The sequence below is a fragment of the Manacus vitellinus genome, unplaced genomic scaffold (genome assembly GCF_001715985.3).
Source record: "Manacus vitellinus isolate BGI_N305 unplaced genomic scaffold, ASM171598v3 scaffold_39_pilon, whole genome shotgun sequence".
Lineage (NCBI taxonomy): Eukaryota > Metazoa > Chordata > Aves > Passeriformes > Pipridae > Manacus > Manacus vitellinus.
Window position 1 is genome coordinate 4,423,491 of NW_021940534.1, and position 12,720 is coordinate 4,436,210.

The following is a 12,720-nucleotide window of genomic DNA, read 5'->3' on the forward strand; positions in this document are numbered from 1 at the left end:
CTTGTGTAAACTGCCCATGTGCGACATCTGATGACTAGCTTTAGGATGACACTGTTTCTACAACACATATCTCAAGATAATCATCAATATAATCATCAAAATAAATAAATAAAAAAAGTATTGTAGCCTGGATTTGTAGCTCTCTCCAGGAACCAAGCAGCATGGTAACTATGAACTTCAGGGAGAGGAAGGAAGGGTATCATAATGCATTTCCATTATGGGAAGAGCAGGATTTACAAAGGGGTATAAACAGTGCCCTTTGGTAACAGAGACTCATTAGTAACAATACCGGCTTCTAAAGTGGTACCTGTGTGGGGCACTGACTAAACTCCCTCCTGTGCTGGACACGTAGGAGCTGGGCAAAACTGAAACAAGTTTTGCTCTTTCTGATGCATGCTAAGTGTATAAGGTAAGCTGTAATCGCAATATTCTCTTCCAAGTATGTGTCAAAGGCAGCTACACTACATTTGCTCTGTAAATTCAAGTGCTTCTTTATTTACTTATTTTACTTCCATTTTACTTATTTAGAACAATTTTCATATGGTGACATGCCTTTAATGAAACTCATGACTCAGAAATACTTGTCGATGTAGTCAAACAAAGTCTATTGACATGAGTCACTGAAATTAAATAAATGTCATTAAAAATGAGACAAAACAAAAGGCAAATATATATATATCTCCAGCAGAATGATAGTGATCATCACCTTATGATCAATCTTCCCTGTGAGTTATATCTGCAAGTTAATTTGAGGTAGCGCTAGAAAGAAGCTGTTGGTCCAAGAGCATCCCTGCAAAAAGAAACATTCACGGCTTAAGTACCATTGAACCTTTTTGTAGCCTTTTAAGTACTCTTTGCCTTTTTTTAGCCTGTTTTTCTCCCTGTTCACTGACTGCAGGATCAATAGCCCCTCAAACCATGGTACTAAAGCTTTTCTGTTCAGAGAAGTGATAGAAAACAAAAGCATTACTCTTCTTCAAGAAATTAGCAGGTTTTAGGTAAAGGCACTATCTATCACAGCCAGGTACAATAAAGAGTTCATAAAACCAACACTAAATATCCTTCCAAAAGATAAAAAACCTTCATCAGACTTTTTTTTTTTTTAAAAAAACCAACCCACAACATTTCAGCTAGGTAAAACAGACAAAACACAACTGGACAAAGTGAAATAGCGTGGTGTTGAAAACACTGCTTCCAATATTTTTTTTATGTTTCTACTGCAATCAGATCTTTGTAGAACTGATATCAGGCATCTGTATTATGTACACATTCAGGTCTTCATGTAAGCTAGCTAATGCAGGCAGTACCAGAGCTGTAAGTTTCCTCACTTAAAAGTCTCAGCAATGCACTCCAACAGTTCCAGTGTGCTCACTTTTTCCTGAATTTGGGCTTACACCCACGCAGAAAGAAGTTTTTTCAGTATGCCTTTACAGTAAAGAACGTGCTCTACACGTGCTTGATCCCATATATGCACTCCTAACTGGAAAGCAGGATAGGCTAGTAAAGCTTGGGAGACAGAAAACAAAGTCAGAGAGCTACTTTAGAACAGGTATCCCATGGGCTGCAACCAGCAGACTCCCTTCCTCACCTCTCTCTTCTTGTATGTTGACTGGAAGAAAATGTATTTCCCAACATTTCTCAAGTGTGCAGAACTAATGGCCCAAACAACCTCTTTCAGTACATTTCATAACAGTATTTTCCCTATATGGATACTTTACAGGCCAGAACAGAAGGTGCAAGCATATCTGAAAACAGTCTCTAATGCAAAGCATAAAGACCTTGTTAACATGTAAAATCTGCATAAATGTGGTGGCTACAGACTGACTTTGAGGTTTATATGCCAAGTGAAATCACACCACTACATGGGCCCCTCATTACATAGTTCACACACAGGTCAACCTCCCAAATACTAAAAATCAGCAGATACTCCATAGTAGTTCTGCCAAGCCCACATACATCTTTAGCATCACATTTTTAACTGGAAACACAATAAAAGGTTTCCACAAATTACTTGCTGCAACTTCATTATGGTGTTATGTAATGCTATGCAAAGCAGGATATGCACTTCAAAGCAGGATATAACCCAGGCACAGACGCGGAAGTGTCTTGTTGCTTGCGATGATAGCGCTTGCTAGATACGAAATCCTTTGCTTAGCAACATCTTTTTAGTACCAAGCTCAAGTACCACAGCTATGCACTACAACTGAAGTGGTATCAAATCCAGTGTAGTTGTGAAGCTTTAATGCTCCTATCCAAATTCAAGGGGCCTGCATCTACTATCTTAAGTCCCCCCCCGCTTCTGCAGTACCCTGAAACAATTCTACATATGCACAAGTACTCCCTTTCCCATCCAGATTCTCTTTGCTTCATTTATTCCACTTTCTGTCACATTCCCATCAATAATCTCCCTACTATCATCCTCCAAGAACTGACCCGTTCACACAAGGGAAGCCTTCACCTAAGAAAGCCCACTTTACAGCCACAACATAACTAGTTCTCTTCAAACCAGGGAAACAGTTGCTAAAACTGTGATAGTACACTCCCTGTCTAAATGAATTGTTTTGTTTTCTCTCCACATACACATCTGGATAAAATCCAGGAAGAATGATCTTCCTATAGCACTCTAAAACCCTTTTCTAGTTTAGAGCATCTGCGTTTCATGGGCAGAACTTTGAAAAAGAAATGTAGCTGAAATTAAACTGTGAAGAGAAAATATGGAGATTCTGGTGAGCAGCTAGAAGGGACTTCCTGTGCCAAGTCATCACTCTGCAATGCAGAATTAGTTTCACATTTAAGAACAGCATATAGGTTGTGACCACTTTAATGTACTTAAGTCATTTAAAAAAAAAAAAAAAAGCCAGAGGACTTCATTCTTATCTGCCATTCTAGCAATTCTGGTTTAGATTGCTCCCAAAACACACATGGCAGTACCCTAAAGGAGGTATCATTACCTACTTGACTAGCTTTAGTAGCTTTCATGGCTATTAGCTATCTGATGATTTCTACCTTTTTCTCTTCAAAGAGTATTCTTCTGTTTTCAGCCTAAATTTATTTTATTGCATACATTAAGCAGTAAATACTTTTGCATACACAGCAGCTTAGGTTGTCCCTATGCCTGGAAAACACTTTATACCCTGCCAGATATTAAGTTTAGAGGAAACCACTCAGAAGTTGCTATCTTAAAGCAGAACATTCTTCATTGCCATCTCCCCTAATCTCCTTTGAATACTGAACACTGTCATCCTACTAAGAATTATAACCTCATCACTATGAAACCTTCGAGCATGAAGACTGAACAAGTAACAGATGTTTAGGATAGGATGAAACTTAGTTGAAGAGTTGTTACTAGCTAGGATACTATAACTCCTGATGGGTTATTCTTCCTCCTTTAAACCAAAGTCTTCTCCAAGGATTTTCAGGGTTAAGAACACATATTATGTTACACCAGTTTCTTTGCTGTACAGCATCAGTTGAGAAGACTAACAAGAATGGCAGAAATAGAATTATCAGTAGGTATCATCCTTAGTCTTTGGAATGTTTGCAGCTATGGCAGCTGAAAGTTTGCCCTTCTGTATGTTAAAACTGTACAGATAAAGTGTGTTAAGAGCTTGTAAGAGATTGCCTAGGTAACTTGGAAGTATGTGAGAGCTAGTTCTTGCTAGTCCTGCTGCCCATACCAAAGACAGGTGAAATACCCCTACTGCCTCCAGCTAAATTCAACAAGCCAGAAGAGAATGTGTTTCACACATGTAAGTAAAATCCCTTGCTGGCAGGTTTGCAGAAACAAAATTTTATTTACACAGGCAAGTCTATCTTTAGACCCCATTGAACTCTTTACATTTCTAGAATATTTACATGATTTCAAGACGCTCCAAGTGATGAACAAAAAAAAAAAAAAAAAAGATTACAGAAACTGTCAAAAGCATAGCAAAAAAACCCAATCTATCATTGTGCTTTAAAACTTATGATCTAGAGTAATGTAGAAGAAATGTAGTTTTAGCACCTTGGTCATAACGGTCATGCTATATAAGACACTTAAATAGCAGAGGGGATGTCAGAAGTGACCGTATCCAGAGGTTGCCAGTGACAATTCATGAGGGCATCATAGAGTTCTTCACTTGTCTCCATGAATTGTCTGTTCATTTCATCAACATCCAAGTACAGCTGTGGATCTGAAAATAAAAGCCTGGTAAGTACGAGTGTCAGATCTTGGAAAGGTTGCACACAAAACCCTGAAGTAAATGTCTCATAAAATGTATTTTAGCCAAATCTAGTATATTTAATAGTAAATGTAATAAGATGTTTATTCACACCTAGAATTTCAACAAACCTGACAAGTCCAGCTTCTTTTGGAATATGTGTTATTAGAATGCTAGGACCATACTGCTATTTCAATATAAAGTGCAGATTTAAGGATAATTAAGCCTGATAATCTACCAAAATCCATTTAAATAATTTCTACCACAATATATGTTAGGCAGGATAAAATTTCTGAATGCTAACACAAGATGTCTCTCTGTGAGGAACTGTCTACAAACCTTCCAGGCCAAACAAAGATCTTCTACAGAACTTAAGTGCAAGTTGAATCCTCCATTTAAGATCTGCAACATAAGCTTTTATCTCAGGTTTTGGAAAACCAAGCTTTTGCCTATTAATGAGTTTAACATACAATGATTTTAGCAGAATTTATACAAAGATATGCTAAGTCCTCTAATAGGTCATTTTGGAAGGAGAATGAAGGCAAAAGTTAAAGACACCTACTGTGAATTACTGTTGACAATGTCCCATTCTACTCGACATGGTGTACACTATTTGCTTTAAAATCCTACCTCCTCTATGCTATAACCCATAGAGGATCCTACTACATCAGCTGAAATTCAAAAACATTCTTCATCCAATAGTCATTGGCTTGTATTGTTAAAGGGCAGAAGCATGGCTAAATTTGATTTGCAGTGATAGAATTATCATTACCTTCAGTTATTAGGTCATCGTTGATTTCAGTCATAGCTGAAGCTTCCTAAAAAAAAAAAAAAGAAAATTTATTCAATCCATTTCAGAAAGCATCACAAATCCAAAATAATGTTGTACTTCCAAACCATTTCCTCCTCCCACAACTACAGAATAAGCAGGGGGAGGTGGTGTTTGTTGGGGAGGGTTTATTTGCAGGGTGTTTGTTGTTGTTTTTTAGTGGTTTGGGGGGTTTTGTTGGTTTGTTTAGGTTTGGGGGTCGTTTGTTTCTTTGTTTAGAAAACCATAGTATAAGTTCAGCTTGGAAAGGACTTTTAGAAGTTGCAACTGATAAACTAATTCAGATAAGATCATGTTACAGTAATTCTTTAATTTTCTTCAAGAAAAGTATATCAAGAATAGGACGAAAGCCTACACAATTATGCTTCACAACTGTTATCTGGCATACATGAACAAATAGTGGTGTATAAATATCTAATTCCATAGATGCACTACTGAAGCATTTAAATCAAATATAGCTCTCAATGATGTCTGCCAATATATATAACCTCCACACTAAGCTGAACAGGATTTAATTTTTAGGACTTTTTTGCTCTGACTTACACAATTCATACAACTTGTTATTTGTGATTTTTTTAATCAAGTGTGTAGTATCTTTACCTCAAACACAGCTGGAGCCATAACAGCATCTCCTAAAGAGCATTCTCCGACAGCTTGCATGCTATCATAGGGGGTATAGGAGCTGTAGTTGTAGTCAGCATAAGGATCATAATTCCACTGTGAGTAGTAGTTCTGATAATCTTGGTAATAATCGTTATAGTTGTATGACTGGTACCGCTGGAATTCTGCTTTCAGTCTGAAACATGAGAAGTTATATACAGTTAGAGTTTGAGAACAACAAACTGTAAACCCACCGCTGAAGTTAAACAATTTGCCATAATTTACTGGCTTCCAAGTTTAAAAGGAAGCTTTTCTAAATAGTTGCCTAAGCAACAGTTTTAAGTCACAGCACAGTGTCTCATGTTTATACAGAAGCAAATACTCTCACCTTCAGCAATGCCAAAAGTAATTATTTCCATGGATTAACTCAATTACATTTATCTGTAATCAGTTTGAGTACTTTTAGTATCCATTTAAGCAAGTTGCTGATAAAAAAAAAATCATTTATTAAGACCACAGACCTTTATAACGTACCACTGCTTTAAAGACACTTTTAAAGATGCTTTAAAGATTTAAAATCTTAATTAGCCCTTCTATCTTTTATTTGGTTAATACTAAATCTTGTTATTTCCAGAAAAAAAGAGGTGAAGTCAGATTATCTGCTTCAGAGGAGCATCTGACACTGCCTGCCAATTTACCATGCCTACCCTTCACCTACTCAATTTTTAGTCCATGGGCAGTTGACAAAGCATAGCTGCCAGGTTAAGTCAGCACTGCCATTGTCCAGAATGAAGCTGCAGCAGCAGGAATATGACAAAACTCATTGGTTCTCAAGACCAAAGGGCCAGGCAATTCGTTTTCACTACTTTCTCTTTCCTAAGCAGATTTTTCCTCAGGGAAAACTTCACACACTAACAAGTATCACTGCAAAAGTACTGCCTGTACTAACAGAGATACACTACATAAAAAACATTCAGATAAGCCAGCTGCACATTCCAAGAAATCCCCTATGCTTAGACATTTCTTCACTGTTTAAGTGCAAGCAAAACTCCTGTTTGCAGAGTCCAATTTCTCTGTATCTCCACTTCGCTACAGAAAACTCAGATCAAGGTTTTTTGCCAAGAACACAAACTGAAGGAGCTCAGAAATAGAGTTTCCAATGTGACTTAGTGACGAACTGCTCTGATGGCTAGATATTTTGATGCTAGGAGAGCTCAGTACTCAGCCATTTAGAAACAGGTATAGATTAGCGATGTTTATTTTAATACCCACATTTTTTTCATTACTGTGAAGCTACACATACATTCTAATAAATAGGTATTCTACTGTGTTACTACTGTGGTAAACAAATGATTACATAATGTCTCAAAGTCTTCTGCTTTCAACTTGTCTCCTACATCCATCTCTGTAGGAAAGAAAAATCTGAAAATGCTGCTAATATTTATCTGGATAGCAAATGTGAGAAAACCTGTTTCTTTGGGACCTCTTCCTATTTTCAAAGCAATTTAGTCAATGCAATTCTGGACAATGCTCTCTTGGTTAAGAGCATTTCTGTTCCAGAGCAACAAGGCAACATTAGCAAAATTATCCAGGGTAAAAAGAAACAGAAGCAGTTGTTTTTAGTCTTCCAAGAGAACACACAAACTACCCTCATGAATATATACTGAAATTGTTTTATATGAAGTTCTATATATTTGTCTGTATTCTGGGTCAAAGTTTATCAAATTTGGTATCAAGACTCCAACTGAATTGTCTTAAATAACTGAGAGAACTGTGCTGGCAGAATAAAAAACCCTCTCAAAACCAATCAACTTTAGAATTTCCTACTGCTCTGATTACTTGAAAAGTAAAGAATAGTATCCTAAATAAATTGTTCAAGCAACATCTCCTTTGGCTTCTTCCCCTCTATATTCTGTATTTTTCCACTAAGGAGTTCCTTCCTCTGCCAGCCTACTTTAAAACTAGCAACACACGAGCTTGCCTAAACTAGGGGGAAACATCTAGAAGAAAAGCTTCCTAGCATAAAAACCAAACACTTGTTGTCCCTTCTACCTTCTTCAGACCCAAACCCAAAAAATATTTACAAATGCGTTCAGCTTCACCAGTGTAAGAATTAAGGCTGGTTACAACAGCTAAGCCCAAGTTATACAATCTGGCTAGACTTAGGAGTTGGATTCCCCCAGAAATACTGAAAGAGGTTGATGAATCCAGGTAGTCCAAACATAATGCTTCTGTGATTTTGGTTTTGTAGACTGCATCGTGTGTACAGCCATTATAGCACGGGCCACAGTCTTTACAAAGGCAGAGCGAAAAGAATCCGATTATTCAGAATTACTGTATCAATGCACAACTCATTTGTTACCTTTTAGAAATTCCTATGCTCAGCCGGATTCGTTTTCCCCCCAGACCTGGTGCATTCTGGCAGTCTTGCAGTGCCCTCATCTGATCACCTTGCTCACCAAATCTGACAAAGGCATACCCTCTACAATTTTCAAAAGGGAGAAAACAAATTCTAGTATTCATAACAGTTACAAAGCTAATGAATGCAATTTCTGTCTTCATGAAAACAGAAAATAGTAGCTACTATAGCTTTTATTACCTAAGCAACCTCTCTGGCATGTGCACATGCACAGAAGATGCTTTTACAAAATTAAAAACTTGGGCCAGAAGCAAAAAGCTTGTTGACAGCATTAAGATGTACCTTGCTGAAAGGCAGCAAAACAATAAGTTTTAACTATTTAACTAACCAGATTCCATATTTCTGCACTTACAGCAGGCCATTTATCTCTTAGTATTAAAACCACTCCTACAGCAGTACATCTCTAACATTCTTTTTAAATTAGCTTTCTCAGATTTCCTTTTTCCTTTTTTTCAAGTTGTTTTGAATTAGTCCATTACAGCCAGAGTTGTCTGAACAGCAAACTTGCTCATCCCTGCTTGACTCACTGTCTGGCCAGTGTAACTTCCACTAAGCTTTATTTACTAATATTGAAAGTTTGGTCTCCCAACCCCCTAAGATTTGCCAGGCCTTACAGTTTTCTTTACATGTAAAAAGGGAATTAGCTTGTCTTCAGTACTGCAGATGACTAAGTGGACACACTGCTGCAGATAGGCACAGCAGTGCACATGTCCATGCAGAGGTCCCCCTTCTCCCACTGTCTAGCTTCATGTAGATATTCATATGGCTGAATAGAAGCTTATCACATTAACTGCTTAAACTAACCATAAGGTTTGAGAAATACATGGATCTATGCTGTTAAAAAAATAATGCCAAAGGCTAATCTCTCTCTTCCCGCCTCCAAAGAAAATGGAGAAACAGTTCTGATGCAGGTTCTTATATATTACTTATAGAAGCAAACATAATGACACCATTTAAACATTTTCAAATGTTACCTGGAATATCCCAGCAGGTCTGTTGCTATTTTGCAGTCAATACATGAGGGGTACCTCTTTAGGAAATAGTCATAAAGCTGGAAATCATCCACTTCTGGAGTAAGCTCCCCAACAAATATTGAATAATCTGGTCTTTAAAAAGGTAAAAGAGAACCACGGTCAAGTTTGAGACTAACATAGCTCACTGCAGTATTCAAGTACCCAACATACAAGCAGGCAGTTATCACTGAACAAATACAGAGACAAAAATATGAACAGATTGCAAAACTCTGCTGAGCAATGTACAGAACCGCAATGCCATCACTACTACAGTAGAATGTCCATTCTACCACTTTTGCAAAAGAAAGCATTTTAACAAAGACCCATATTTATTAAAAAAAACTTTTAGAAGGGATTAAAAAGTAATATTTGCTGTCCGAAGGGCAGGGCACCCAAAAACACCACAAAAAACTATTAAGTTACAGCCATGATTCAAAAGAGCTATGACTATTTTGCCACCACTTTAAGTGATTATGAGAGAGACAAACTAGAAAAAAAAATCCTGAATATTCTACTGGCAATACAATTCCATAAGCAATACTTATAGTATAGGCACTACGTGTGCCATTTCAGGATTTTAAAACTAAGTGATGGCATTCACTAGTCATCATTAATTTAAACAGGTAAGGCTTCTCCATTCTAAAGGTCTTTACCTGGTCGTATTAGTACTACTAGGGACAAACTCTATTCTTCCTGGTTTTATTTTGTTCTTTTTCTTCCGTTTCTTCTGTGGTGTTCTCCACCAGCTGTATGCCTGGAGACATTCTCTTTTTTTCGCCATCAAGTCCTGTAGGGAGAAAAAAAATCACCTTTATAGTTTTTAGCCTCATTTACATTCCTCCCTCCCACTCCCCATCACCACAGGTGATTTCCCCATATTCACCTTGCCCTTGAAAGAAGCCTGGGGTCCCATTTCTCCCTCCGCCTCCCATGAGGGAAAGCAGCCTCTGGGGAAAACGCCTGGCAAAAATAACAGAGCCAAAGGATTGTATGAACAGCCATATTCCCCTGACTTGTCAAGCTGGCTAAAGGATTGACAGCTTCCTCTGGGAATTAGGGAAAAAGCAGATAGCCCTTTGATGCTGGCCAATCCTAAATGTTAATTAGCTTCAGGACTGGACTGTGTTCCACTTGAGCTCCAGGACGCAAAAAATCCTGCTGCAGCACAGTCTGACTGATGAGGAGGCAGGGAAATCGTCACTCTTCCAAAAGGGACCTCCGCTGTCCCTATCTTCCCCTCACCTAGGAATTCTTCTTCTGTGAGATGCCTCTCCTTACTACCCAGCAGTGAGTCACTCTCCCAGGCCAGGAACAACGACAAGAGGCCAATGAATGGAATGTAAGGAGAAAGCAGACCAGGAACAGGCACCAGCTTGGCTGAGGGAAAACGTGAACCCAGACGCAAGGCCAGGAAGGAAGAGGCATAAAAAAGTGCCTCTTAGCAAAAAAAAAAAAAAAAAAAAAAAAAAGGAAAAAAAAAGAAAAAACTAAAACCCCAAAAACCACAGTTCAAAAAGGAAGTGAGTGGGGTAACTGCACAAAAAAAAGGAGAGGAAACAGCCAGAGGAAACAGGCAAACAGGTTGCCTCCCTCTCAAGATTCTGAAGAACAAGGACTTCCAAAAATGAGAATGATGTTCCACAGCTTTTACTTACGCAGGCTTTATCGTTCTTCCTCTATAACACCTCTACATGTATCTTATATAGAGAGTGTTACACGCAAGGTCCTTCAGAAGAACTCACACTCAAATAATCCAAACTGCGAAACTTAACGTTATGCCCCCAATCTGCTTCAGTTGACACAATTAAGTGTCCAGAGGACAGCCACCAATTACCACGTTGCCGGAAGAAATCACAGGACTAAAAGAACACCCAACTCAGAGCAAGCTAGCTATTTCAGCTTTACATTTACTAGGAATTCTGAGTATGGTTCTGGAATCCATTTAGGCACTGCAAGCCTGTATTTCTGACCACATGATCTTACCTGGCTTGCCATGGTTCAAACTGTCTTCTGTCTTTCTCAAACAGTATGGCTGCACAGATTCAGTTCACTCCTTCAGCTGGAAAAAGAACAGGGGATGAAAAAGATGAAGAATTTTTTCCCTGAGATTAATTACTTCCAAATATGTTCACCCCTCTGCATCCTTTGAATGATATTAAGTCGGAACTTAATTTTTTAAGTTCTGACTTGCCACTGCTAAAGCAGTGGGTGTGAAAAGGATATATGGCCAATGGGATTATGATTAGAAGTAATCTTCACTGTCTTAAACTGCAATACACCACAAAGCCTTCCCACTGTCCAAAGCACTAGAAAGTTACAGAGAACTTTTAAGTCACCTATACCTTACCCTTAATGCTGAAATACCTACACACAATAACCTAGTAATTCAGAAGATTCTAAAATAGTTAAAACAAGGCAACAAGATACAAGGCTTCAGTACATTCTGCAGAAGTCCCCAGGGTTTCTTCCCCTTTTAGCCAAATTAAGAGTTAATTTACTTGTACCACAAACTACACAGCTGAAAACAAGCAGTGATACTTCCTGTGCACTAAATAATAGAAATAAAAGCAGGATGAGGGCACAGTACAGATAAACGTGATCCTTCTCTGCATCTTTTCTTAGGACTGTTTTCTCTCTTTTGCCTTTTTCATTTACACATTTCACTCACCACCAGCGAGTTAGCCAATAAATGACCTTTTACTGCTACCACTACACCAGTGGACACACTTTCTTGAAAAGGTATGAATCTTTGTTGATTCCAATATCCTTTCTTTAAGCTTTTTCCCCTAGTCATCTAACAAAAATAAATCAGTGCAAAACCAAGCTTCATTTGTAAAATATTCTACATTTACTTCCACACACAGCTGTTTATTTTTTATAAACTGTTGATTTTTTTATATCCAGTGTTGCTCCTTCTATGCAGATGCTTGATTGCTGAAGTTCTAACTTCTATTTCCATGCAAGAATTTATGCAATGTTTTACATCCTAGCTGATCAAATCGACATTCACATAATGCAATAAACAGGGAGCGTCCATAATGCCTTAAAGGCTTGCCCACAGAGGGGACCAGTTCAGAGCACTGCTTCTGAAAGTGGATTAGGCTAACCTGACACAGGATAGCCGTAAACCGTAATTAGACCATCCATGCACGGTGCTATTCAAAATAACTATGGACTTTATCCCCACAGCCATTCTGGAGGCAATGAAACTGTCAAGTACAAACAAGCCCTTAAAATACGGTCTAGTCCCAGTAAGGTTAGCATATGGTAAATTGAGAATACACTTACTAAAAGTAACTGTGTTCATTATAATTATCAGCAGCAACATCTTTCTGTTAAAGATGGTCATTATTAATACAAATTTCCACAGAACAGTGTTTCTCTAACTGAAACAGTACTTTCTATTAAGAGAACTATGAACTTCTCCACAATCTAACACAATTAATTTTCAAATTCTCGGCTGCACAGTAACTTCTTTTAAACTTACTGCTTTTCACTCATGCAGATCTGGCAGAAGACGGGCACACACAATAAAGCAGTCTTGTTGTAAAAGGCTGTCAGGAGGCAAGTGATGCAACTGCTTCTCACCAACTTTTAAGCAACACTGTGTTTGTCCTCTTCCTCGTCCAATCTTGACTGTCACCTCTTGATCTTTTCACT

The 12,720-nt window shown here is 38.1% G+C and overlaps 1 protein-coding gene across 3 annotated transcripts; it reads right to left on the reverse strand.

Moving 5' to 3' along the window:
* Positions 1-466: 466 nt before the first annotated feature.
* On the reverse strand, positions 467-12,714 carry LOC103756250 (tRNA selenocysteine 1-associated protein 1). 3 transcript variants are annotated; one of them, XM_008922284.3, is made up of 10 exons: positions 12,548-12,714; positions 11,044-11,119; positions 9,944-10,020; positions 9,714-9,847; positions 9,022-9,153; positions 7,991-8,110; positions 5,629-5,824; positions 4,972-5,017; positions 4,004-4,172; positions 467-790 (listed from the first exon to the last, which is right to left on the reverse strand). In XM_008922284.3, the coding sequence occupies exons 3-9, from the start codon at positions 9,971-9,973 to the stop codon at positions 4,036-4,038; spliced, it is 795 nt and encodes a 264-aa protein (XP_008920532.1). In that variant the 5' UTR covers positions 9,974-10,020; positions 11,044-11,119; positions 12,548-12,714; the 3' UTR covers positions 467-790; positions 4,004-4,035. The 3 variants fall into 3 exon arrangements, with proteins under 3 accessions (XP_008920532.1, XP_008920533.1, XP_008920534.1); XM_008922285.3 differs by lacking the exons at positions 467-790; positions 9,944-10,020 and having other exon boundaries at positions 3,775-4,172; XM_008922286.3 differs by lacking the exons at positions 467-790; positions 7,991-8,110 and having other exon boundaries at positions 3,775-4,172.
* Positions 12,715-12,720: the final 6 nt, after the last annotated feature.